At 35.2% G+C, this 27,761-nt stretch overlaps 1 protein-coding gene across 2 annotated transcripts in view; it reads left to right on the plus strand.

Moving 5' to 3' along the window:
* The window catches only part of GMCL1 (germ cell-less 1, spermatogenesis associated), a 39,568-nt gene that overhangs the window by 5,807 nt on the left and 6,000 nt on the right, over positions 1–27,761 (plus strand). The window contains exons 2-13 of one of the 2 annotated variants that reach the window (XM_081156897.1): positions 2,890–3,013; positions 4,907–5,003; positions 5,855–5,952; positions 8,045–8,157; positions 8,775–8,840; positions 11,069–11,153; positions 13,037–13,127; positions 16,620–16,757; positions 18,830–18,899; positions 20,486–20,561; positions 24,580–24,725; positions 26,819–26,906. In XM_081156897.1, coding sequence (XP_081013023.1) covers positions 2,890–3,013; positions 4,907–5,003; positions 5,855–5,952; positions 8,045–8,157; positions 8,775–8,840; positions 11,069–11,153; positions 13,037–13,127; positions 16,620–16,757; positions 18,830–18,899; positions 20,486–20,561; positions 24,580–24,725; positions 26,819–26,906 — 1,192 coding nt within the window. The remainder of the gene's footprint in view (positions 1–2,889; positions 3,014–4,906; positions 5,004–5,854; positions 5,953–8,044; positions 8,158–8,774; positions 8,841–11,068; positions 11,154–13,036; positions 13,128–16,619; positions 16,758–18,829; positions 18,900–20,485; positions 20,562–24,579; positions 24,726–26,818; positions 26,907–27,761) is intronic. The other variant, XM_081156898.1, reaches the window with a different exon arrangement.

Raw genomic sequence — 27,761 nt, forward strand, 5'->3', positions numbered from 1 at the left:
TATGAGTAAGATCATGTGATACTTGTCTTTCTCTGACTGGTTTATTTAGCTTAGCATAATGCTCTCCAGATCCTACCATGCTGTCTCAAAGGGTAAGGGATCCTTCTTTTTTACAGCTGCATAGTATTCCATGATGTAAATGTCTGAGGAGATGCTTGATATGATTTCAATCTTGAAATTGTAGGGACTTGTTTTGTGTCTTAACATGGTCTGTCTTTGAGAATGTCCTATGTGCACTTGGGGAGAACGTTTATTCTGTAGCTTGGGGGTGAAATGTTCTGTTAATGTCAATTAAATCCATCTGATCTGGTACACCATTTATAGTCACTATTTCCTTGTTGATTTTTTTTTGACTGGAAGATCTATCCAGTAAAGTCAGTGGGGTGTTAAAGTCCCCACCTATGACTGTATTGCTGTCAATCACTCCTTTAAAATCCTCTAGAAGTCTTTTTTTTTTTTCCAGCCTGTGTGAGTCTTTTGTTCTGAGGTGAGACTCTTGTAGACAGCATATATTTGGGTCATGCTTTCTTATCCATTCAGCTACCCTATGTATGTCTTTTGATTGGAGCACGCAATCCATTTATATTAAAGGTTATTATTGATAGTTACTTATCTGTTGCCATTTTATTTCTTTATGCCTATGTTTCTCTTTCTATTTCAGCTTCTTATTACAGTAGTCCCTCTAACATTTCTTGCAATGCTGGTTTGGTGGTAATAAACTCCTTTAGCCTTTTTTTTTGTCTGGGAAGCTCTTTATTTCACCATCTATTTTGGATGATAGCCTTGCTGGATAGAGTATTCTTGGTTTCAGATCCTTGCTTTCATTATCTTGAATACTTCATGCCATTCCCTTCTGGCCTGTAGAGTTTCTGATGAGAAGTCAGCTGACAGCCTTATTGGAGCTCCTTTGTAGGTAACAGATTGCTTTTTTTCTTGCTTCCTTTAAGATTCTCTCTTTGTCTTGAATTTTTGGCATTTTAATTATGTTGTGTCTTGATGTGGGCCTCTTTGGGTTCTTCATGCTTGGAACTCTCTGTGCCTCCTAACAGGTTCTGTGTTCCTTGCTCACTTTCTCCCCCTCCTGGCATTCCTGTGATGTGAATATTGTTACGTTTCATGTTGTCCCACAGCTCCCTTAAACTGTCCTCCTTTTTTTTAATTGTTTTTTCTTTCTGCTTCTGATTGAGTGAATTTTTACTACCCTGTTTTCTAATTTGCTGACCGGATCCTCATCTTCCCCTAATCTGCTGTTTATTCCTTCCAATGTATTTTTTATTTCTACTATGTCATTTTTAATTTCCTCCATAGTTTCCATATCTTTTCTCATGCTGTTGAGCATCCTTATGATCAGTATCCTAAACTCTATGTCTGATAGATTGCTTATTTCCATTTCATTTAGCTCTTCTTTTGGAGAATCTTTTGTTCTTTCATTCGGGGCTTGTTTTTTTCGTCTCCCCATTTTTGCTGCCTGTTTGGATTTGTTTCTATGCATTAGGTAGATTTGCCAGGACTCTCAGTCTTTTGGATGGTCTCTAATGCAGGCCAGTGACTGGCCTTTAGTACCCTGTTTGAAACTTTCCCCACTCCACAGCTTGTGGTTCCCTCTGCTGGGGCTGGGTGCATTTGGAAAGGACCAAGATACACACCAACATCTGCTTTTCAAAGCCCTGAGTCCAGAAGCAAATCAGGCAAAGACTCAAAGCTCCCAGAGGCTGATTGTTTTTCAGTCTCTTAAGGAGCCTCAGGCTGTGGAAACTCCACAGGGTGGAGTGAGAGGTTTTCAGTGGGTGGGGTAGTTGCTTCCCACCCAGGCAAAAGCTGCTTGGACAGTAAATGTCTGCCTGAGAAAGATGTCCTCTGCAGTGTCGGGGAATGATTCAGCACAGGAATCCAGATAGCTGCCCTCTGAGCTCTAACCCCGAGGCAGCAACCCTGGATTCTCCTCACACAGCTCTAGTCCACTCGGCCCTGCCTCTGCCAGAGCACAAGGTGAATGGCTGCACATGAGACTTTGTGCATTGGCCCTTTAAGATGGTACCTGCAGCGCTAGCTGGTTTGGCTCAATGGTTAGAGCTTTGGCCTGCAGACTGAAGGGTCCCAGGTTCAATTCCAGCCAAGGGCACATACCTCTGTTGCAGGCTTGATCCCTGACCCTGGCTGGGGTGCATGCAAAGCAGCCAGTTGATGTGTCTCTCTCACATTGACATTTCTCTATGTTTCACTCTCTTCTACTCTCTCTAAAAAAGCAATGGAATATCCTCTGGTGAGGATTTAAAAAAAAAAAAAAAAAAAATGAGGGTGCCTGCATTTCCATCTGTCTCTCCCTGGCATATAGAAACCCTGCTGCTTTTCACAGCCAGATGTTATGTGGGCACCTTTCTCAGTTCTGGTGCTCTGGGCTGGGAAGCCCAGCTTGGGGTTTAGGCCCCAGGGTTCTCAGTGGGAAGTCCCCCCAGCTGAGATATCCCTCCGGAACTTCAGCTGCTGCCTATGGAAGCCCAGCCAGCTTTCACTTACCTCTGCACTTCCTACCAGTCTCTATGTGTTCTCCGCTTTATGTCCTTGGTTATGAGGGTGCTCTACAGATAGTCTTCAGTTGATAATTCAGGATGGCTTTTCTATATTTTAGTTGTAATTCCAGTTTGGTCCTGGGAGAGTGTCAGTATAGATTCCACTCAATCCATCACCATTTTGGAATCTCCTACTATTAGTTTTTTTAATGTACTCTTCCATACATGAGCAAATTTAAATATATAATATCCTTCTCTCCTTTTACTTAAATTGGCTTTATTTAATAACAATTGAACAAAGGGAGCATTTTGAGTTATTTGCAAAATCAGTAAAACATTCAGTTTTACACACATGTAACAGTTGCATTTCTTTTAACAGGAAAAAATTAAAGAGTACATCCAAATATATTTATCAAACATTGTTTTTGAATGGTGAAAACAGTGACATTAAAATTTGTGCTCTAGGAGAAGAGTGGAGCTTACACAAAATATATTTATGTCAAGTAAGTATTTTATTTTTCTGTTTGAATGATTACTTAAAAAAAAACTCAAACTCTTTTAAGTCATGTTCTTTATATTTGCATTTCACAGTAATCTTTTGCATGAACAGTGGTTAACTCCTATCAGCTAATAAAAAGTCTTGTTTTATTAGAAATATGGCAAACATTGTTAGTGAAAGCTTAGTTTGGTCTAGAAAACAGATTTTGAATTTTCGTTGTCTTACTGGCCTAGAAATCAATACTTTCTGTCATTGCTTCAGTAGGGTGCTTATTTGGGTGCCTTCTGTTGACAAAAGGGAAAGGATTATGGAAAAAAATGTTTAACATTAAAGTTAAGATTGCTGAATTTGTTTATTATGTATATGATTAATTGGGTGAAATCAGCTAGAATGTTGCTTTGTAGTTAATGTTGAATATGAATGGAAAGTTCTTGGCACTTACTCTTCCTTCTCTCCTAGAAAATGCAGCTAAATTAAAGACACCATAAAAAAAGTATATAGACTAAGTCATTTAGCTGATATACTTATTTGATTCTTGTGCTGAAAAATATTACTATCTACCACCCCATTTTAAAGATTCAGAACTTTCAAAATGAAAGAATATTGCTTTAATGGCTCAAATATTTTATTTTTCATCAACTCTGTCTTTTCTTCAAATCATTGTTCTAGGCACTGGGAAAATAGAGCAGTGAACAATTCGTTTCTTATCCTGTGGAACTTATATTTTTCCGTCTCTTTTTTACCATTTGACAATAATTAAGACAGTATAGTTTAAGATTTTTTTAGTATAAACATTTGAAAGGAATTTTTCTCTAACATTTTAATCATAGTTTTTATTTAATTTTTTGAACAGTTTTATTTTGCCTTAAAGTATGTAGCCAAGAGAATATATCAGAGCATTGGTCTCAGCTTGAGGATATGCTCCGTATGTTGTTGTTTTTTTAATCCCTCAAAGCAGTTTTGTGATTTTTAAGGATGAAAATGCCTCTTTCTCTCAGTTTTATGAATTTAAGGATGAGAATACCTCTTGCCATCTCAAGAGAAGCTTGATATACTTATTTGGTTTATAGTGCAAACCACATGCTAAATTATAAGCCCCCTGAGGACAGAAACTGTGTGTTTTATTTACAGCTATATTCATAGTGCCTTGTATATACTATGTACCCAGAAATTTTTTAAAAAAAAGAAATTAGTTAATATTTGAGCCATTCCAAAGTAATTCTGATTATGAGAGGTGTTATCTAGAAATAACTGAAGACTTCATCCATTCTGAAACTTTCCCAAGAATTCAAGTTCATTCTGGAATTTTCTGATTAAATAAAACTAAACTTTGGATTTTCCCTAATTTCTCGGGAATCATCTTATTAGTGTTGACTTGAGACTGGTTTGGACCCTTTACAGCCACTAGGTACAGTAAGGATTTAACAGTTTGAGGGCTTTTAGTCAGTTCTCTTCCTTGGTACACTTTTATTTATCCACCTGTGTGTTGTCATATGTTTATGAGAGATGCTTAAATATATAACAAAATTTATAAGTTTGAACTTAAAATGTCATTCACAAGGAAAACATATACATGTAATATACTGCAGAAATCGTTTCTATTAAGCTAATGAGGTTCAAATATATTACTATATAGGGATTTAGTTCAGACAGTGATGTAAGAATTTGGTTTATTTTTCATTAAATTAGTACTAAACTGAAAATATTTTCGTATACCTAATAGTGCCCTTACCTCAATTTCTTTTCTCCTATAGACATATTTGGCAATTCTTTTTCTCTTGAAATAATATGATGAATTAGTTTTGATAGAATAGTTGGCTTAAAGTTAGAAATGGGGAGATAATTTGGAAGACACAGAAAGTACTGGATAATCATTGATTTTTCTTTTTTTTTTAAGTCTGGCTACTTTTCTAGTATGTTCAGTGGTTCTTGGAAAGAATCCAGCATGAATATTATTGAACTGGAGATTCCTGACCAGAATATTGATGTAGAAGGTAACCACCACCATAATTATTACTACCATACAAAATAATGAAAACATAACCTTTTCTTTTGGTAGAAAATATTTTCTTCTTTCTTTGGAAGCTAGTAAAAAGCTCTATTTAATACCCCAAGACAACAACATTATATTGATTTACTCCATAGTTTATCAATTCTCTTCTACCTATGTCTAATCTTAGTCATGTGGGCCATATCAATCTGTTTACTTATGTTTACAAATATATCTCCCTGGGATATAGAGAATGTAGGGTGAAGGAAGGAGAAGTATGACTATGTATTATAATTACATAGAAAAGCTGGTGAATAATATTCATACAAGTTTCAGGTGCAAAAACATAAAGTAAATTATGTGAGACATAGATGCAGGTACAGCAGAGAGAAGGAAGGACAGGCTCAGATAGCTATGGTGGCTGGTGAGAGTATAGCATGGATAAGACCATGAGCTATTCCATACTCGCCAGTGGTGAAGCACTGAAAGCATCAGAGTTAATATCATAGTGTCTATACATGTACTTAATAATTGGTCTACTCAGGGCTATCTTTATAAAGCTTTTTCCAAGGGTATCTGAATTCTGACCACTAGTTAATGTCAAGGTTAGATGTAGAAGAATCCAGCTTGATTTGGTAAAATAAATGGAAATTTATAACATTACTATTAAATTAGCACCATTAATCAGTAACCATTACTAGCATTTTAATTAATGATGTTTCTCTTGCCCTTTTTAAGTACATATTAGATTTAGACATATGTTTTAGTGTGTAAAAAAAGTCAGTGTTGTTATCTTTGTAATACTCTTATAGATATAATTGTTATTTCATTCTACATGTTTACTTTTGCTTCCAGCACTGCAGGTTGCATTTGGGTCACTATATCGAGATGATGTCTTAATAAAGCCCAGTCGAGTTATTGCCATTTTGGCAGCAGCTTGTATGCTACAGTTGGTAAGTATATGCATTATTCAAAGAAAGGATTACAGTTATATCTTTGTTTCAAAATATCTATTCCAAAAATAAAGTTTAGCTTTTTACAATTTTTAAAATAAAAATGAATTGCATAAATATGCCATTTGTGATATCATCTAAAATGTTTAGCTAAAGGCAATTTATTGCAACCAGAGGGGTCATGATGTCTATGTAAGATGAATACAAGCTATTTCTGTGTAGACATCTTAGAATGACTATAATGTGGAAAAAATTTATTTGTGTAAGTCCATTTACAGATTTCTATTCAATAATGATTTATTTTGACTGTTATGAAGCAGATGGCTTATACGTAATTACTAATTCATTTACTTCATGGGCTCAAAAAACATTGAGTGCTTACTGTGTAAACTTTCTTAATTATGAAATAACTGTGTGTAAATGTGTATAATTTATTGGTAGAAGGACAGATTTGTTCATTCAACAGAAGTGTCTTAAGCAGTGTGCTAAAGTAGGCATAAAGATCCAAAGGTAAATTAAGGTACTTTCCCCACCTTTAAGAAGCTCACAGTATAATGAGTGGGAGAGGGAGGGTTGATATGCCAACCCAAAGATAAAGTAAGAGCTGTCCAGTGTTATAGGTATGATAATAAACATCATGTAGGATTTCGTGGATCCATAAAGTGGTCAGTTTAACATGGTGGTGTCAAAGAAGGAAGTTGTGTTTGAGGTTGAGTCTTGAAAACTGAAAAATGTATTTCTTTTGCAAAGTAAGAAGAGAGAAGGAAAGCATTTCAGACAGTAAACTAAGACCTGGTGATGTGAAACTGTGGAAAATTAGAGAATCTGAGGGCAACATGGCTCTAGTATAGAATATAAAAAGCGTTGGAGAGAGGGAGGCAGAGGCCAGCTCATGAAAGTCCTCGATACCTTTTAAAAAGTTTAGACTTTATGTATAAGTACTTTTGGAAGATTTTAATCAGGAAAAAGACAAAGTTGTGTTTAGAAAGAATACTTCAGGAACAATGTGAAGGATGGATTGAAGAAAAGATGAGTATAAAAACTATTGTAATAATCCAAGTAAGGGTCTAAATTAGGGTCATAACACAGGGATAATCCACTGGACTTCATGACAAAGGAGATATTAAGAGGATAGGGGAGAAGTCTAGAATGACATTCTGGTAAGTTTAAAATCCTAATGGAATCAGTGATTTATTTTGATCTTTAAAAGAGTTAATTTTCTTTTTATGTTGCATTTGTATACTAATTTATTTGAAGTAAAAGTTAATAGCTTGCTAAATATACTTTGTTGAAGTTATTTGATATTTTAAAATGTTTTGATCCTTACAATTCTTATTTCCACTAAGTATACTTTATTTTCTAACTTTAGTCCTTTTTTGGTTTTGTTCTAAATCCACTTTCTGCATTATCTTTATGACTTAACTGTTTAACCTAGTAATATATTTGCATGAATATATTTCAGAAAGTTGAGTAAACAGTGACAGTATTCATTCCATATATTGAATAAAGTTCATTTGAAATCTTACATGGAGGGTGGCAGAGGAGGAGGTGGAGGAAGAAAAAAAAGGAAATCTTATATGTAAACATTTTAGATTAAAATTTCAGTGTGAGTTTAAAACAATAATATATTTGATTTAAGTACATCTTTTAGATATTCATAAATGTTTTAAACTTTAATAAACACCTTCTGATGACTCATAGTTTACTTGCCTAGCCCATCACATGTTCTATGTAGAGAGGTCTTAATTTAAAAAGAACTGGCAAAACAAACAGAATGTTGCTTAAATTTGCAAAGATCCCAGGGAAAGGGAAGAATAGAAAAGAGAGAGGATAATAATATTCATCTCTGCCTTCTTTTACCCCCTCTCTTCCATTTTTAATTCCAAGTATTTAGCTGCATACCTCCTGGATTTTCTTTTTCCCCCCTTCGGTATTTTTACTGGACTTATGAAAAACTTAGGCTTGTTGCACTTAATGAGTTTTCTTTCTTTTCTTTCTTCCTTTTTTTACTTTTTAATATGTAAAAGCACATGTTCAGAGCTAATTTTTCCCACATGAAATGGGCCTTTCCAGTGCTTATTTATATTTACAGGATGGTTTAATACAGCAGTGTGGTGAGACAATGAAGGAAACAATTAATGTGAAAACTGTATGTGGCTATTACACATCAGCAGGGACCTATGGATTAGATTCTGTAAAGAAAAAGTGAGTTACCCTTTTTCTTTTTCCTTCCCTCCCACTTTTGGGAATTTGGCTGCTTTGGTTTCCTAAGAGAATGTGTAGTGACAAGAACGAAAGAAAAAAAAAAGATAGAATAGAATTTTGTATTAAAAGTTTCTTTTTACATTTGGACAAATTAGTAAATTTCTCAAAAGTGATGTCTTTGTAAGTGACCATGGGTGGGTTATACATGCTTATAAAAACTATGGTCACTCTACTGTAGATTTTCTATAAAATCTTTCAATTAGTACACATGCTAGACATCATATCAATGCAACTACTGACAATTTTTTTTTTTTTAACTCTTGAGAATTTCAGTACCCATTTTCAAATTATATCGAAGTTTGTAAACTCTTTCATAAACCTTTTAACACAAACTTGAAATGCGGTTTTCTTAAGTTGAAATGCTCTCATTAATATAAAGGGAATATTCCCTTAATAACTGCTGACAAAAAATAATACTAAATTTTTAATTGTTAAATTAAAAATTTTGAGCATGTCCTAGCAAGACTAATATTCCATTTTTATTATAACTGTAAGTCTTACTTAATAAATCATCAGTACATGATATATAATGTAATAATTCTGTGTTTTAATTTCAGGTGCCTTGAATGGCTTCTAAACAATTTGATGACTCATCAGAATGTTGAACTTTTTAAAGAACTGAGGTATTTGAATTTTAAATAACTTTTTAATCATTCTAAAATACTGTTTTACATTTTCCAAAGTATACAAGATATTTTTGTATAAAACAAAAATATATTACTTATGAAAAAATAAACAATTTGGTAAAAGGTATCATGACTGCACCCATGAACTGATGAAATGCTACACAAATTATGAATGATATAATGTATATTATGTTGACTGTTTTAACCAATTTTAATAGAAAAATTCATTGCTGCTATAAAATTGTAGAAAAGTCTTTAAGTGTTATCTCACTTTTGCTGGGCTCTAAAAGTTCTCTTATTATTTTTTTTCTTTTCTTTTTTTTACTCCTTACTGAGGATATTTTTCCATTGCTTTTCAGAGGGAGTGGAAGGGGGAGAGAGAGAAATATCAATGTGAGAGAGAGACCTGGATTGGTTGCCTCCCTCATGTGCTCCAACTAGGGCCAGAGCCTGCAACCTGAGGTACGTCCCCTTAGCCAGAATGGAACCCAGGACCCTTCAGTTTGTGGGCTGATGCTCCATCCCCTGAACCAAACCAGCCAGGGCCTAAAAGTTTATTTTTAAAGCCATCTTTAGCCCTGGTCAGTGTGGCTCAGCTGGTAGGGCATCGTCCCATGCACCAAAAGGTTGCTGGTTTCATTCCTGGTCAGGGCATATGCCCAGCTTTCAGGCTCGATCCCTGGTGGGGGGCATTCAGGAGGCAGCCAGTGGATGTTTCTCTCTCACATTGATGTTTCTCTTTCTCTGTCCCTCTCCCTTTCTCTCTCTCTAAAAATCAATAAAATCGTTTTTAAAAAAGCCATCTTTCCCATTGAAAAATTAAGTTTAAGGAAATTGTAAACTTTTTGATAAGCCTAATGAAATTCATTAAATTAAGTAGGTTGGACTTTGAATTAAGTCTGCTTACTATTGCTTCCTCCTTCCTTTTACAAATACTTCCAGAATGTCCGCTTTGTATAAAGGTACTCTGTTAGAGGCTGTGAACGATACAGAGATGATTATGTCATGGCCTCTGCCCTCAAGGAGCTTATTTGTATTAATGGCAGAATCTGAGAAATTCAGGGTAGGAGTGATCTTTTAGAGACCAGTAGGCTTTATAGTCTTGCATTTCAGGCTGCATTTCAAGCTTGTGTTTCCTTTACAGTGGTGCTTCTGAGAAAAGGGTACAAATGTCCCTAAGTAGTATGTGACACTCCAATGGAAATGTACAAAACCAATGACTTATCATTGCCTATCTTCCTGGGATGTCAATTTTACTGACTAGGGGTGGGGGAGAGGGAGGTGTAGAAAGACGTAGGAGAGAAACACTTTTATCTTTAAATACATTATGGAATAGAGAGAATTTAAATTTCTTTGAATTTTCAAGATAAAATACAAGAATTAATAGAAGTGTTATTTTTATGACTAGACCACCTTCTGGAACTCTGGATCCTTTCCTTTTGTCTGCCCTTAAGTACTTTAGTAGAAAGTATTATTCTACAAAAAAAAAAAGAAAGAAACCATCACCTAGTGATATCATCACATAAACAAAGCTCTGCAGTATATTTGGTTTGAAAATCATTAGAAATACTTTAAATTTTTTCTGTTATAATTTCTCATTGCGCTTTTTCAAAAGGAAGATAAATCATAGTGGTCATCTTAAAAACTCAGATGCTTTTTTTCTGACTTGAAGGAAAGAAAAAGGGAAAGAAGGAAAACAACTGGTGATGTTATTTTCACTTTAAATTTAAACTAACACATATTTCTTGATCTTACTCTTATAGTAATAAAAACATGTTTTATGACTAAGCACTTAGGCCTAGAGTTTAAACATTAATTTGAAGATCTAGCTGTTTCATTGTATTTTGACAAGTGTCTTTGTTTTTTTAAATATTGAATGGGGAGGAAAGAAAAATGAGGAAGGCTGCCACTTTATCAGAGCATACTAAGAGTTATCTTATTGGGACCTTGCTTTAACTGGGTTAATTAGCAGATCAGAACTCTTTTTGTTTTCCTATTAGTGCAAAAAAAAAGACCTTTCAACCTTTCATAGCACACTATCTGAATTATCTCTGTGTTCAGATAGATTATTTTCTGCCAAATATTCTTTGTCTTGGGCAAAAAGACTGATTTAATGTTTAATTCCACATTTTCTTTTGATAAGAAAGGCAACATTTTCAGTTTTACCAGCCTCTTTTAGCCTGTGCATGAAAATAAACTCACTACCTCTATTTTATCTTTTTTAGTATAAATGTCATGAAACTGCTCATTGGTTCATCTAACTTATTTGTGATGCAAGTGGAGATGGATGTATACACAGCTCTTAAAAAGGTATTGATGTAGTATGATGTGTGTAGGATATCACCTCAGCATTGATTATAATAGTGAAAAATTGGAAACAGCCAGTGGCCAGTGATAGGGAATGCTTATAAATTTAAGAAAAGTAAAAGGAAATATGCAAAAATGTTAAGAAGTCTTTGTGTTTAGGGATTTGTTGTCATGCTGAGTGATTTTAATTTCGTTCTTCATACTCCTTTATCCTAGGGATACATTTCTGTTTTTTTCCAGATTTTTTTCAACAACAAATATGTTATTATGTTACTTATATAATCAGAGATGTTAAATGTTTTACAGTTGACTTTTGAACATCTCTAGGGTTAGGGGCACTGAAACTAACTTCCCCCCCACTCTGCAGTCAAAAATTTGACTCCCCAAAAACTTACCTACTCATAACTACTAATAGCCTACTGTTGGCAGAAGCCTTACTGATATCATAAATGGTCAATTAACACATATTTTGTATGTTATATGTATTCTGTATTCTTACAATAAAGTAAGCTAGAGAGAAGAAAATGTTATGAAGAAAATCATAAAGAAGAGAAAATACATTTACGGTATTTATTGAAAAAAAAATCCACATGTAAGTGGGCCTGCACAGTTCAAACCTGTGTTATGCAAGGGTCGGCCGTATATAGTTTTCAGAAATGTTTTCAGAGTTGAGCTTTAGTTGAATTAATAACTATGATGAAATTTTCACACTTGCCTTTTTTAGAAAATGTTAAAATTCTTCTTTTAAAGACCTTATTTTCATTCAGGCTTATGTTTCAGTCCATCCTTTTCAATGGTTTCAACATTTTAAATGTAATTTTATTTTCATAACTCTCTGAAGAGACAAATTGGCTAGTCTTTTTTTGCAATTTTTTACTTTTAAAATTATTATTATCATCATTTTTATTATTCTTGTTCTATAGAAGCTAAAACTTAGAATTCTTACAATAACTAAGTGGCAGACTTGAGGCAGAACCCAGGTATTATGAGTCCCAATCCATTGCTTTCCCACTGCATAATTTTGCCTTTAGCCTTTTGTCCCCCACATGGAGTCTACATTTAACACAGTTGTGAAATCTGGGAATGAGAGAGACACCTTCTTGTTTTATCATTGTGGTGGTTTGTTTTTATGGTAGGATGAGATTCTTTTACTATTTTTCTTCAAGGAAGTTTAGTAACGGGGTTATCTAATCATTAAAGGAGTCTCATTTCTATCTCTGGTAGCATTCATACTTTCCTGTTGTAACTGCTGGTTTGCCAGTAATGATAAATGCTTACTCTGTACCAAGCACTATTCAAACTATGTTACAGGTATTAATTTTTTAAATGTTCTGTGAGGTAGACATATTATGCTCATTAAACAAATGAAGAAATTAATGCCCAGAGAAATTAGGTCATTTGCCCAGCTACTAAATAGTAGGGTCAGGATTTAAAAGTTCATGCTCTTTACTATTCTGCATTATGTCTCAACAGCAATAAGACAATTGGACAAAAAGAAACTCCTTTTTCCCTTATTTAATTTCTTACATTTATAATCTCACATAGTATGTAGTGAAATTGAGTTAATTGGTGAGTAGAATAAATTAGTATAAATTTGCTAATGTACTATATATTAAACCTTTACCTTTTAAGTAGTATAACTACAGTGTATTTGAGACCATTAACTTTCAAGGATTAGTTTATTCTTTATCACACACACCTAATTTTTATTATTGGACAGCAATTAATTTAAAGCTTTATAAGCATGTCATGTAATAGTTCTACTTCTTTCAATTGCTTGTATGAAAATTAAAACTTTTAGATACTATGTTTTAAGGTGGAAGCAGTTTGAAAATGTAAAATCATAATATGAAGAAGTCTTGTCATTTTTTTCTTTTTTAACCTAGTGGATGTTCCTTCAGCTTGTGCCTTCTTGGAATGGATCTTTAAAACAGCTTTTGACTGAAACAGATGTCTGGTTTTCTAAGAGGAAAAAAGGTATACCTGAAAACTTGTTTTTATAATTGAAATTTATTAAAATCATTATAGACTTAGAAAATTTTAGTGTTGGAGAGGACCTTAGCAATTATCTAATTCAACCCCTCATTTCCCCTGAGAAAACTGAGGCTGGATAAGAAAAATGCCTTGCTTATCAGTAACTAAATTATTACTCCTTAAACCATGTTTTGATCCCTGTAACTACTGATTTTTGAATTTGTCTTTTGTTTGACCACATTGAATTTTCCCTAACAAATTAAACTCTGTGTATTAGACAGCAATTCTTAACATGGGGGACCCACAGACAGGCTTCTGTGTGTCACTAACCTCTGAAAATGGATGCAAAATTTTATATGTCTGTGTGTGTTGCATTTTTAGGGGAAAGAGTTTCCATACCTTTCATCAGATTCCCAGGGAGGTTGATCTAAAATTGGTTAAGATCAACTGCCATAAAGTCTTTCTTATCTGGACAGAGGTAGAATATACAATATATTTATTTTTTACTTTGCTAAAACAGATACAGGGGAAAAATTTAATGGCCCTCAGGTGCGAGGAAGTAGATAACTCATAATCCTTAGTTCATGATTTTCTTTGTTTACTGTCACTTTTAGTCTATGTACTGCCACCTTTTTGTTTATTTTTAATATAGCAAACCTCCAGAAATTAATCCTCAGTTACTAGAACATTAATAACTATAGTCTGCTCATGTGCTTCTTTCATGTTGTGTCCCTTTGACTTTTCCCAACTACTGTCTTGAATTTTGGGTTTATTATTCCCTTGCTTAAAAAAAAAAATGTTATTTCATATATATGTGTGTCTTAACATATACAATATAGTGGTGTGCTGGTGAACTGGCTCTCTGGAAAAATAATCCCCGATTATTTTTAAATTTCCATTTTACAATTCCCCAACATGGCTGATTTCAAGCTACCAACATGACATCACTGAATGTGGAGTTGGGAAGAAATGCATACCATCAGCTCCTGTGAGCCAGTACGAGCCAGCTCTAGCACACCGCTGGACAGTGTATCATTTTGTTTTAGTTGTTACTGAACTATTTCATATTATGAACTTGATTTTCATTTCTTTAAAACAAAGAAATTAAACAGCTTTTTATGTGTGTATTGGCCATTTTCTCTTATGTGAAATACTTGTTCAGGTGTTTTCCTATTTTAATATTGTATTTCTTTTCTTAATGATTTGTAGGTATTCTTTATATATTCTTGAAATCAATTCTTTGTCATAAATATGTGTTGCACTTCTAGTTTGTAGGTTATCTTTTTTACTTTCTTAAAGGTGTCTTTTAATGAATAGAAGGTTTTAATTTTGAAAATTTAGTGCTCTTTGTGTCTTGTTTAAATAAATTTTGTAGAATTATTTTATGTAGTGAGATTTCCTAGCTTAGAGCCAGATAAATTCTTTTTTTGTCAAGCTCATGAACGAAAAATGTCTAAAGGGCTATACCAATAAAATCTAACTTGATTTACTTAAAGAACAAAATACTAAATTTACATCTTAAATTATGCCTTAGTACTACATTATGGTAATTAAAGAGGGATCAGATAAATTATCGAGGAGAAATTTTAAACAGGGAGATATGTAAAAACTGAAAGAGATAAGGAGGGCGGAGAAGCTAAAAAGACAAAGGGACTCAATAGAAACAGTAGGTATTAGGTAAATGTTGACATAAACTTATCCTCTTGAGCTCCAGATGGGTTAACCACAGCACATCTAGAGAAATTAAACCAGAATAAGAAGCTGTGGTCCACTTCTGGTTTTCACTCTAGGGTCTCCAACCCAGTCTTCATAGTGTATACAGTTTAAGATAACTTTTCAGGGAGACACTGATTGCGTAAAGCAAAATAGATGTCTAATGCTCTTATGTTTCAGTGAGGATTTTGAGGTTTTCATACAGTTTTAAAATTATAAAGTGATGAATACAGAGGAAGTAAAACAGAGAAATCACTTGTGGTCCCCTCACCCATTATATTTTAGCATATTTCTCTCAGGTTTTCTTCATTATTTGACTTTTCAGATATATATGGGTCAAGACTACACTAGTGCCAAGCCTGGGGCCACTTAGCAAGAGATATGGGGCATACCAAGGCCAGATGCTGCTTGTTTGAGAGATTTTAGGAAAATCCAAAGATTGAGCCAAGACAGGCCATTTGTATGGAAAAGCCACTGGAAATGGCTTAGATAGGCCTGCAAGTTGGGTGCACTGGGGTTTCAGGGAATCAGCAGGGTGAGGTTAACAATATTAGCCAGGTTGATGGAGACTCAGATATGGTACCTGCCTGCTGGCTCTGTGGGGAGAGGGCCCAAAAAAGGAACAGTGGCCTCTGCCAGCACTACTCTCTGGGATCAAGCCGCTTCTCCAACTCTCGCCTGATGCCAGACAACTCAGTTCCTCCCTGTATGTCCCTAGTTCCCCAGCACTGGAACTCAGAGTGAGTGAGACTGATTAAGTCCTTGTGCGGACACTTTAAGAAAAACACCTGGTACTCTAGCAGCCCTCTCTCTGTCTCACTCAGCCAAAATCCAAGCTGGTTTTTACAGTCAGAAGTCTTGAGGACTTCTTGTCCTTGCATTGGAACCCTGGGTAGGGGGGTCTGGTGTGTGGCTGGGACCCCTCACTCTACAGGGAGGACCTCTGCATACAAGACATCCTTCCCGATTTTTATCTGCCACTCATGGGTGTGGAACAAACCTGTTCTACATCTCTGCCCCTCTTACCAGTCTCAATTGTGGCTTCCCTATGTCCTTAGTTGTGGGACTTCTATTCAGCTAGATTTCAGGTGGTTCTGAATAATGGTTGTTTAGTTCTGATTTTTATGTGGTTGTGGGAGGATTCGAGTACTACATATGCCTACTCTACCATCTTGACCAGTTAAGCCATATACTTCTTAAACTTGAATTATTTTAACAATAAATACTATCCATGTGTAACAAATCCATGGCTACAATTTCCTTGTATCTTATTTTGTATTTGAATAGAGAATTAATAAATTAATTAGTGGTCATCGCATCTAGCTAAAGCATAAGTTAGAAGACTCCTTAGAGACATTCCATGACCTGTGTATCTTTTGAAGACCCTTAAGTGAGGCACTTGGGCTTTAGAGTTCCACTGGAGTTGTCAGTGCCTTGGAGAGGGTGTCCTGGGGAGATACCATAATCCTAACTATCGTTCTCAAGCATTCCTTTCCTACCTTGCTTCACTGCAAGCTCCAAACCCCAGAATGGTGTACAACTGAATTGTTCCAAGGTTCTACTTAGGACCAAAATTAATTTCCTGGGGCTTTTTTCTAAATCTCCCAAGTTTTTATCCACCTACCTGAGGTTTATAAAATCTTTGAAAACTTTGAAACTAGCTTTTTATATAATAGATGTGTGTGTGTGTGTGTATGTCCGAAACCCATGAAAACATTTAATGAAAAAGTAAGTTAGTAGATTTTAAAAGAATGGCTATTTAATTTAAACTGTTTTTTATAGATTTTGAAGGTATGACCTTCCTTGAAACTGAGCAAGGAAAACCATTTGTGTCAGTATTCAGACATTTAAGGTTACAGTATATTATCAGTGATTTGGCCTCTGCACGAATTATTGAACAAGATTCTCTAATACCTTCAGGTAAGAGAACATAACGAAATTATGATATTAAGTAGTATCTTTCTGATTATAATAGTAATATATATCAGAGAAAAGAATACTTAATAGAAATTATCCTTAATCCCAAGAAGGTACACATTTTTATACCAAAGCTGAATCATACCATGTAGGTAATTTTCTGTGTTCACATTATATATTTTGTGTATTTTTCCATATCATTAAATACTCTCCAAGATATTTAAGTGGCTATATAGTTTTCTCTAATATGGGTGTTCTTCATTTGATTAACTAGTACACTACTTGGGACTAGACTTTTAAAAATGGCTTTTGTAGTATTCTTTAAAGGTTATAACTGCTTTTTTCTATTAATAGCCCATAAATTTACTTATTTTCTTTTTTTCCTTATTCTAGTCTTAAAGCTCATGTCAAAACAAAAGTAATATCTTTTCTAATTATAATTTAAATTTTTTAAAACAATTACTGATTTAATGTTCTCAGTTAAATCTCTAGTGCTTATATAAGATTCAGCTTAGTACTGTATATGCATATAAGAAGTATAGAATAGAATTCCTGTTTGAATATTTGTAAATTTGTAAACATTAGTGATAGATTTCTCTGAAAAGTTGTAATTATCTGACACTTTAGTTTTTAATATAGCTGTGTTTATAGATTTACATTGATCTTGTAATCTGTATACTTATTTAGAAAGGTGTTCAATAGAAAGCAAACCTAGAGTAACATTTTTAATATATTTGAAAGTAATGCGGTTTTATGAAATCATTCTAACAGGTTTATAGACACTGTTTTTCTATTAATTTTATATGAATCATTTTTATAATATTAGCTTTACACTGCCAAGATGAGAGGGTGTGTGTTATATTTGTATGGTTGTGGGGGCTTTTTAGACACAATTTCTCTGAAGATTATATTCTCTATAACAGGGGTGGGGAATGTCCAGCCCACAAAATCATTTAGTCTGGCCGTTCCAGGGTAACCACAGCCGGGTCTAGAAATTCAATAAATCTAGGAGTTTTTTTCATAGCTAATTTTTAAGTTGATAATTTTGTACAGCCCTTGAATGATGTTATAAATATCCAAATGGCCCTTGGCAGAAAAAAGGTTCCCTACCCCTACTCTATAATACAGCAGTTATATAGTTGTTTTAGTGTGTGTTTATATATCAGGCTCTAGCAATAGTATAATATTAGATGCCAAGCCCACTTAGAGAGAAAAACATTGATGTGAGAACAAAACATCTGTTGGCTACCTCTTGCATGCCCCCTAGCAGGGATTGAGCCTGCAACCCAGGCATGTGCCCTGACTGGGAATGGAACCAGCAACCTTTCGGTGCATGGGATGACACCAACTGAACCACACCGACCAGGGCTAATTGGACTTCTTTTTAAGACCCTTTAGAAATGGAATTTGGAAGAGGTTAAAAAAGGAAAGCCTATTCTAAAGTAATTTAATTTAGGTGTGTCTGTGATGCAAGTAGATAAGCTTTATATTTTTGGAATGTGAAGTGGGTATTAGTAGTTTTAGTCTGGTCAGGGCACATGCCGGGGGTTGTGGGCTCAATCCCCAGTAGGGGGCTTGCAGGAGGCAGCCAGTCGATGTTTCTCATTGATCTTTCTGTCTATCCCTCTCCCTTCCTCTCTCCCTAAAATCAATAAAAACATTTTTTTAAATCATTAAGTCATATTGTTATAGCATATTTATAAAATATAAATTACCAGTTTTATTTATTACTATTCTAAACTTGAATTCAGAAATAGTAACAACTTTATCAACTTCTTAAAATTTTTAATCCTTGCCCTGCCGGGCCTGGCTCAGTGTCGACCTAGGATCCAGGAGATTGTGGTTAGATTCCCAGTCAGCACACGCCCGGGTTGCAGGCTCAATCCCTAGTGGGGAGCTTGCAGGAGGCAGCCAGTCGATGTTTCTCTCTCATTGATGTATCTATCTTTCTCTCTCCCTTTCCCTTCCTCTCTCTGAAATCAATAAAGATATATATATTTTTTTTATTTTAAAATCCTTTTTATTCTTCCATGTTTCTTATTATTCTTATTAATATATTTATTATTACATTTTAGGATGGCTGTCTTCTGTGTACAAACAGCAGTGGCTTGCTATGCTCCGGGCAGAACAAGACAGTGAGGTGGGGTAAGTATGCTACATCATATCATCTCTCTTTAGAAAAAAAACTTTGGCTATACATTTTTAATGCATATTATATTGAATCAGTAACAATGTTGAAAAATCAAGAGCTATTAAAGTAGAGCAAAGATCATGTAATCAGCTTTATTCTATTTCTACAACATTATCAATCTTATAAATATTTTTCTGGTCAATTAGTGTAATGGAATGTTTGAATTGTCATTTGCTATATTAGTGAAATTAAGTAATTCATATACTTTGTTTCGCCTAGTGTTATATTACGATTTTCTTTCAACATATTGAAATATTACTTGGAATAATGCTTTCATAAAACATGATTTTCATATTATGTATAGGTAAAACTAATTTTCTTATTTGTGGTAGTATTGTCAAATTCTGATTAATAGGTTTTTTGAAGACTTTTGAGTCTAAAATTAATTAACATCTGGTTACAGATTGTCTTACCCAAAAGTATATGACCTCCTGCAAAATATTTATGGGAAAGAAAATGATCTCTTCTTTCAATTCATAGTGCTTTGCAGTTTACAAAAGTGCTTCCACGTTTATTCCTTGATCTTTATACCAGCTCCTTGGTATGGGCAGAGTGAAGAGACAATCCATGTGTGGGTATATAGGAGAAGCCTTAAGAAGTTTAATATTTTTGCCCCTGATCCCTTTTAACCATTTTTTTTAAAAGATTTTTTAATTGATTTTTGGAGAGAGAGGAAGGGAGAGGGAGAGAAAGAGAGAAAGATTGATGTGAGAGTGAGACATTAATCAGCTGCCTCTTGTACGCCCCTTACCAGCAACTGAGCTCGAAACCCGGGCATGTGCCCTGACTGAAGCAACCTTTCAGTACATGGATCGACTCCTTACCCACTGAACTACACCAGCCAGGGCTAACCCATTTTTATATACCAAAGAACTTCCTGAAATAATGGCCCAGTTAAGTTTTTATATCCAAACGACGAGTGTATGAAAGTGTTATATGAATTCATGATAATGATTATGAGATTATCCAGGATTCTTAGTTCTACTTTATTTAGTTTATATCCCACCTTTTTCCAGATATATTCACAGAATACTTACCTTGCACAAACGTAAGATTGTTTAAACAAATAATAAAAACTAAAAAGTGAAAGTTAATTCTCTAATGGAATTCCAATTTGAAGCATTTTGTAATGGATGAAATACTTTTATAAGTCATTGTATTTCTTTTGTATATTCAGTTTTTAAATGTTGGATATTCTTCATTTTTTAAAGATTTTTCTCGTCTATGTTCTTATTGAGTTTAATGTAGAGTCTCACCTAAGGGACTGAGCTAGAATAGTTATCTTGCCCTCAGAAGTATAAAATTAATTATATTGCCCCAATGAAGCACTCTATCCACAGATATTGAACATCTGCTCACTCCTGCAGGGCTACTAACGTGAGGACTAGATTTATCAATGCATTTTATTTTTATCTACAGCACAAAACATTTGTTTTTTAAATCTAGTGGCAAGTTTTTCTGTTCTTTTTAACTTACAATTCATTTGCAATTATTAGTTGCCTATTTCCTGTGAGATTTCATGATTTATGTATATTTTTAGGCCTCAAGAAATCAATAAAGAAGAACTAGAGGGAAATAGCATGAGGTGTGGTAGAAAGCTTGCCAAAGATGGTGAAGTAAGTGTGGGTTGTGACTCTTAAAATACTCATACAAATTGCTCTACTATTAGTGCAAAATACAGTTTCAGTTAGAATCATGACACCTGTCATACCTCTGAAGAGCTTTTTTGGTACAGTCTGTGTAGCATGGTCTCCTGTACAAGAACTTACACACTCAGTGGTGATTGATTATTCAGTCTTGCATCAGGATTGAACTTTTTGGGTCTAGATAAAAGATACGAGAAGAGGATCCCTCAGCAACACAGAAATTAAGATAAATAATTACATGGGAATTGTTACATAGTCTTAAAAGTGATTCTATTTTACAATTACCCTTTAATTGCTACCCACATTAAGAATTCCATTTTTCATTACCTCCCAATATAAATGTATATAAGTGAAACAAAAGTATCGTGGATCAACACTGCTGCTGTGTCCAAACATCTTATTTTCTATTTAAATTTTTTAAAAGCTGATTGTGACTCATTAAATTGATTTTCCAGTCCACTGATGGGACATGAACTACATTTTTAAAAACACCCCGTTCAAAATCTCCATTTCAAATATATCATTTTTAGACTTTACCACCTATTATCTTTTTAGCACTCTCCCCTCTAATACCTGACTCCAATCGTTTTTTTTTAATTCCAATGGGATGTACAATACATTGTTCTTAGTACATTTTTCCCATCATCTTCTCACCACATCCCTACTTCTTCCTTTACTTGACTTATATTCTATTTTCCACCTTAAAATTCGTCCCTTGGCTTGTACTCTTTTTGTTGTTGTTGTTAATCCTCACCCAAGGATATTTTTTCCACCAATTTTTAGAGAGAGTGGGAGGGAGGGAGTGGTTGGGGGAGGGAGAGAGAAAAACATTTATGTGAGAGAGACACATTGGTTGCCTCTTGCACATGCCCCAACCATGGCTGGGGAACAAACCTGCAACCTAGATGCATGCCCTTGACCGAGACTCAAACCTGAGACCCTTCAGTGCATGAGACAACACTCTACCACTGAGCAACACCAGCTAGGGCTCTTGGCATGTACTCGTAATGCCCCTCTGTCAAACTCACCTGGCTAAACCCCAATTCTTATTAAATCCCAGCTTTCCATGAATTCCATGCCTGATTCCAAACAGATGAATGTGACTAAAGAAAAACACTATGCCCCCGCAGATGTAACTAAATTTTAAGCAGGTCTTGAGTGTTACATGGTGATCCTTCTAAATTTCCCTAGTGAATGTATCCTCTCACTCTTTGAGTAACTCTCATACCTTCTCAAAAGGCAATGCTACTACCCTCATTCTTACTGATGGCCTTGCTGCCTTCTTCATTTGGAGAATAAAATCAAGAGGAAGAGAACCTGTGCATCCTCCTAATAATTCTACCACTCTAGCTGCATCTGTAGCTGTGTGCTGTGCTTTTCCTTTTACTAGAATAGATAAACCATCTGCTTCTATTCTAGTCCATCCCCTCCTGGACTCCATCCCTTCTCACCTGTTCAAAAGCTTTATTCCTACAGTTATCCCCTCCCTTTCCTGTGTCATCAGTTTTTTTCTTCTACTGGATCATTGTCATTTAGCATATAACATGCTGCAGCATCACCCATCTTAAACCATATCCTGACCCCACATTCCCCTCTAGCTACCGCTCCATTTCTCTGCACCCCTTTGAAACAAAACTCTTTGAAAAAAGTTGACTATTTGTTGTCTATAATTCCTGTTTTCTGATGCTCTCTTGAATCCACCCCAATTCATTAACTACAGTAAACTCCAGTGAAGCTGCTGACATTGTCACCAGTGATTTCCACATTGCCAAATCAGGTAGGTAATGTGGATCCTTCTCCTCTTTCTCAACAGATGCTGATGTGACTAATGGCTCAGTACTTGGACTTCTTTCCTATCTGTGCTCACCCCTAAGTGATCTCACCTTGTCCCACATGACTTACTGTGATGACTTCTAAATCCAGATTCATATATCCAGCTACTCACTTGACATCTTTCTTAGAATCCTAATAGCATCTCAGATATTCCAAGAGTCCCAAGGTGAACTCTTTGAATTTCATCCCCACACTTCTTCCTTCCCAAATAGTCTCCAGCCCATATTGGAGGCTTCCTTCCCAATGGTTCCTCTATTCATATTGCATAAGCTCCAAACTTTGGATTCTTCTTTCTTTCATACCACACACCACACCTTGTATCCATAAGAAATTCCTCCAGGCTCTTACCTTCAAAATATATTCTTCACATGTCTGCCACTACCACCCAAGTCCAAGCCACCATTATCTCTTGCCTTGACTGTTGTGGTAGCCTCATAACTATTCTCCCTGTTTTTACTCTTGTTCTTCTACATTCTATTTGCCACACAATAGCAAAAGTCATCTTTTTAAAGTACAAGTTAGGTCATGTCACTTTCTTCCCTAAAGCTTTCCATTAGCCTCATACCACACTTAGAAGAAATCCAAATGTTTCTTTATTGTGGTGACTAGACCCTACATTTTCTGGCCCCTGAATGACTCTCTGAACTCATCTCCAGCTTTTGTCCCCCTCACTTATTGCCCTAGCCACATAGCCATTCTTGGTATTCCTCAGATATGCCAAGCATGTTTTTCCCTCTAGAGCTTTGTACTTGCTGTTCTCTTTAAGTCACTCTTTCCCCAGATAGCTACCTAGTCCGCTTTTTTTTTTTTTTTAAATATATCTTTATTGATTTCAGAGAGAGGAAGGGAGAGGGGGAGAGAGATAGAAACATCAATGATGAGAAAGTCGTCATTGATCACCTGCCTCCTGCATGTCCCCAACCGGGGATCAAACTTACAACCCGGGCATGTGCCCTGACTGGGAATCGAACCACGATCTCCTGGATCTTAGGTTGATGTTCAACCGCTGAGCCATGCCCGGCTGGGCCCCAGTCCACTTCTTAAGTTGACTCAGGACTCCTCTCACCTAGCATCTCCTTAGAGAGACTTTTTCTGACCATCTGTCTGAACCAGCAGGCTCCCCAGCTGTAAGCCCCCCTCCTCTACCCTGTTCCCTTTCCTGACATTTTGTTCTGGTCCTTTTTCTTCCATTCCATTCCATTATTAATCTACTTCTTCCACACAAACATATAAACATATTAAAATATACATTCTACTAAGGCAGAAACCTATTTACTGCTATTTCTTCAATGCCTAGAGCAGTACCTGGCACATAATATGTGCTCAGTCGATATTGGTGATTAAATTAGTGTTGTAATTCAGAGTGCCAGCCAAACACGTGAAGCTCTAACTTTACTTCACTGTACCACACCATCTTAATAATCTCTCATTATTAAACAATAGAATAAACAAACTTGTAAACCTAAAATTAGTTGTACATCTGCTGGTTACTTAAGGTATTTTAGAGTACTTTTTTTTTTTTAATGTCTTTATTGATTTCAGAGAGAGGAAAGGAGAAGGAGAGAGGTAGAAACATCAGTGATGAGAGAGTCATTGATCGGCTGTCTCCTGCACGCCCCCGACTGGGGATTGAGCCCGTAACCCGGGCATATGCCCTTACCGGGAATCGAACCCCGATTGCCTGGATCCTAGGTCGATGCTCAACTGCTGAGCCACACCCGGCCAGGCTAGAGTACTTTTAAAGTGAGGTAGATTTTAATGGGTTCTTACTACTTCCATCTAGAATCCTAGTTCCTTAACCTATACCTATACCTACTTAGAGTTGCAGTGAAAAGCCATATTACTTTTGATAGAATTACATCATGGAGATATAATGAAACAGATCATGAAGATGCGATATTAAGAAAGTACCTTAAGGAACAGTGATCATAAAGGCTGCTTTTTTGGCTTTGATATATATTATATCTGTATGGTAAACCTTTATATATATTCACAGATATATTCTGTGTGGAAAGTCTAAAGGAAAAGGCACTGACATAAAGTATGGACCCATGAGAGAAATACTTGCAATGCATTAGAGAAATAAAAGAGATTTTGAACTTCGATTTGCTAGCATGATAAAATGAAGTAAATCTTTCTCTTTTGTATTTCTTAGTACTGCTGGCGGTGGACAGGTTTTAACTTCGGCTTTGATCTGCTTGTAACTTATACCAATCGATTCATCATTTTCAAGCGTAATACACTGAATCAGCCATGTAGTGGATCTGTCAGTTTACAACCTCGAAGGAGCGTAGCATTTAGGTAGGTTGAGAGTTCCCCACCCCATTCCAACTCACTCCTGAAGAAATATTAAAAATGAAATAAAACCTTGGTAATTTACACCAACAATAGAACTTTGATAAGAGCCAGTATATACGAATGTGTAAGGAAATGATACGGCTCTATCCTATAATGTATTAATAATCTAAACCATAAGATCTAGATCTAGTATGTCAGGGAGAAAGAATAGGATGTAATATGAATGATAAAGGATTAATACTGGGCTTGAAGCTGAAGCTGTTGCCTTGCTGCTGTTCCTAGGAAATAAAAGATCCCAACTGGAAATATAGCAAGGTATTTTCCCACAAAAACATGCTTGGTATTATCCTTCACTTTCTATAAGATTTAATATGCCCAACTTTGCCTGATGGTTGAGCTGGCACTATTTTTCTGGAGAGGGTGCTGACAAATTGGAAAATAGCTTAATGAACAGATTTTTTTCCCAAGCCACATATTTATACTTACCTTAAACCATATACAAAAATTAACTCAAAATGGAGCAAAGACCTAAACATATAAGAATTAAAACTGTAACTCTTAGAAGAAAATATTGGGGAAAAGCTTCTTGACATTGGATTTGGCAGTGATTTCTTTTTTTTTTTTTTTAATATATCTTTATTGATTTCAGAGAGAGGAAAGGAGAGGGGGAGAGAGAGACAGAAACGTCAATGATTAGAGAGTTATTGATTGGCTGCAGCACGCAACCCAGGCATGTGCCCTGACTGGGAATCGAACCCTGATCGCCCAGATCCTAGGTCGACGCTCAACCACTGAGCCACGCCGGGCCGGGCTTGGCAGTGATTTCTACAATACAGCACCAGAGCACAGGCAGCAAAAGAGAAAGATAAATTGGACTTCATCAGAATTTTAAATTGTGCAGTCAATGGGCATTATCAACAGAGTGAAAAGGCAACCCACAGAATGAAAGAAAATATTTATTAACCATATATCTGATAAGGGATTAATATCCAAAATATACAGAAAACTCCTAAAACTCCACACAAAAACAACCAGATTCAAAATTGGCAAAGGACTTACTTAAATAAACATTTCTCCATAGAAGATATAAAAATGGCCAATAAGCCCATGAAAAGATGCTCAACACCACTAATCATCAGGGAAATGCAGATCAAAACCACAATGAGATACTACCTTACACCCATTAGGATGTCTATTACCAAAAACAAAACAGTGTTGCTGAGGAGATAGATAAGTTGGACCCTTGTATATTGCTGGTGGGAATGTAAAATGGCACATCTATTGTGGAAAATGATGTGGCATTTCTACAAAAATAAAAAAATCCATAAGATCCAGCAATTTTTATTGTGGGTATTTACCCAAAAATAATTGAAAGCAAGGACTTGAATAGATAGTTGTACACTCATTTTTATAACAGCATTATTCACAATAGCTAAAAGAAGCAACCCAGTGTCTTGAGAGATAAACAGATAAACAAAATGTGGCATATCCATACAATGGAATATTAGCCTTAAAATGGAAGGAAATCCTGACATGCTACCACATGAACTTTGAGGACATTATGCTAACTGAAATAAGCCAGTCACAAAAGAACAAATACTGTATTATTCCACTCACACAAAGTATCTAGAATAGACAAGTTCATAGAGACAGAAAGGGTAGTGGTTGTCAGGGACTGGGGTAAGGGGAAATGAGGAATTTGTGTTTACTCAGTACAGAGTTTTAGATGGGGGAAATGAAAAAGTTTAGGAAATGGATGGTGGTGATGATTGCAGAACAATGTGAATGTATTTAATGCCAAGAACTGTACACTTAAAAATGGTTAAATGATAAATTTTATGTATATACTACCCCATAAAAAAGGCACTTGTAAATTATTTTTATTTCAGATATGTGTAATAGTACAAGCTTGTAAATCTAAATGGAATCAGTTTATAGTTTGAAAAGACTTTTTAAAGTTTTTTTATCAAACAAAGACTTAGAAAATATGGAAGACAAAGATAAATATTAAAGTGAAGGAGGGCTTATTTAAATTAATCTGTGGTTTAAAAAATTGTATATTGTTTTATTTGTGGTGTGTTTTTTTTAAATCCTAGATTACGTTTGGCCTCATTTGATAGTAGTGGAAAACTAATATGTAGTAGAACAACTGGCTATCAAATACTTACACTTGAAAAGGATCAGGTATGTTTGATTACTTTTCTGTTGTTTCACTGTAGTATTTGTCTTTTGAATCCTCTTAATTAGAATTAAAATTCTTAAGTAGAATTAACATTTGATTTAAAGGCTGGTTTGACAGTGTTTTTGAAGGTAAAGATGGAAGTACCATATTCACTTCTGTATAATTTACCCCATTCTACTAGAAGTGTAACTAAGACCAAAAAAAACACAATTTGATTTTGAGGGGCAGGATAAAGCTTTAATAGGGCAATAATTATTTATCCTAAATACCATCCTCAAAAAGTTATGAATTTTAATTGCTTCATCCATTGTGTTCATAAGTGCACTTATTTATGCAATAGCAAATACCTTGAAGACAATCCAGTTTGTCTCTTTATAGTTCCTGAATATTAAGAGAACATTATCATCTAGCACAATAGGTTTTTAAAATAACAGACATCTGTAATGTTTCCATATTCTCTAAAGCCATTTGTTTCTTCATATTTCACGTGCACGTCAAAGATTCAAAATGTCATGATAAACCACTTTCCAAAAAGTAAAATGAGAGGCATTAGAATATTGCCGAAATTTTTTTTTCTATTAAAACTAACTACCATTCCAAAGGACATACTGTTTTATTGAAGAGTTCAGGGCCTATAATTCATATTATTAGAAATCAGCAGTTTTCCTCAAACTGAAGTGACTCTCATGGAACATTAGAAATTTAGCATTATAAGGAACCCTGGAAGTGATAGTTTTAGCCTCACATACTCAGTATCAGCATTCTTACAGAGGGTCCTCCAATCATTGCAGCAACTCTGGTGACAGAGCTGACTCTTTCACATGGTAGAGAAAATGACTCTTTACCTTCCACGTGAA

Source organism: Miniopterus schreibersii, assembly GCF_964146895.1.
Source record: "Miniopterus schreibersii genome assembly, chromosome: 13".
Taxonomy (NCBI): Eukaryota; Metazoa; Chordata; class Mammalia; order Chiroptera; family Miniopteridae; genus Miniopterus; species Miniopterus schreibersii.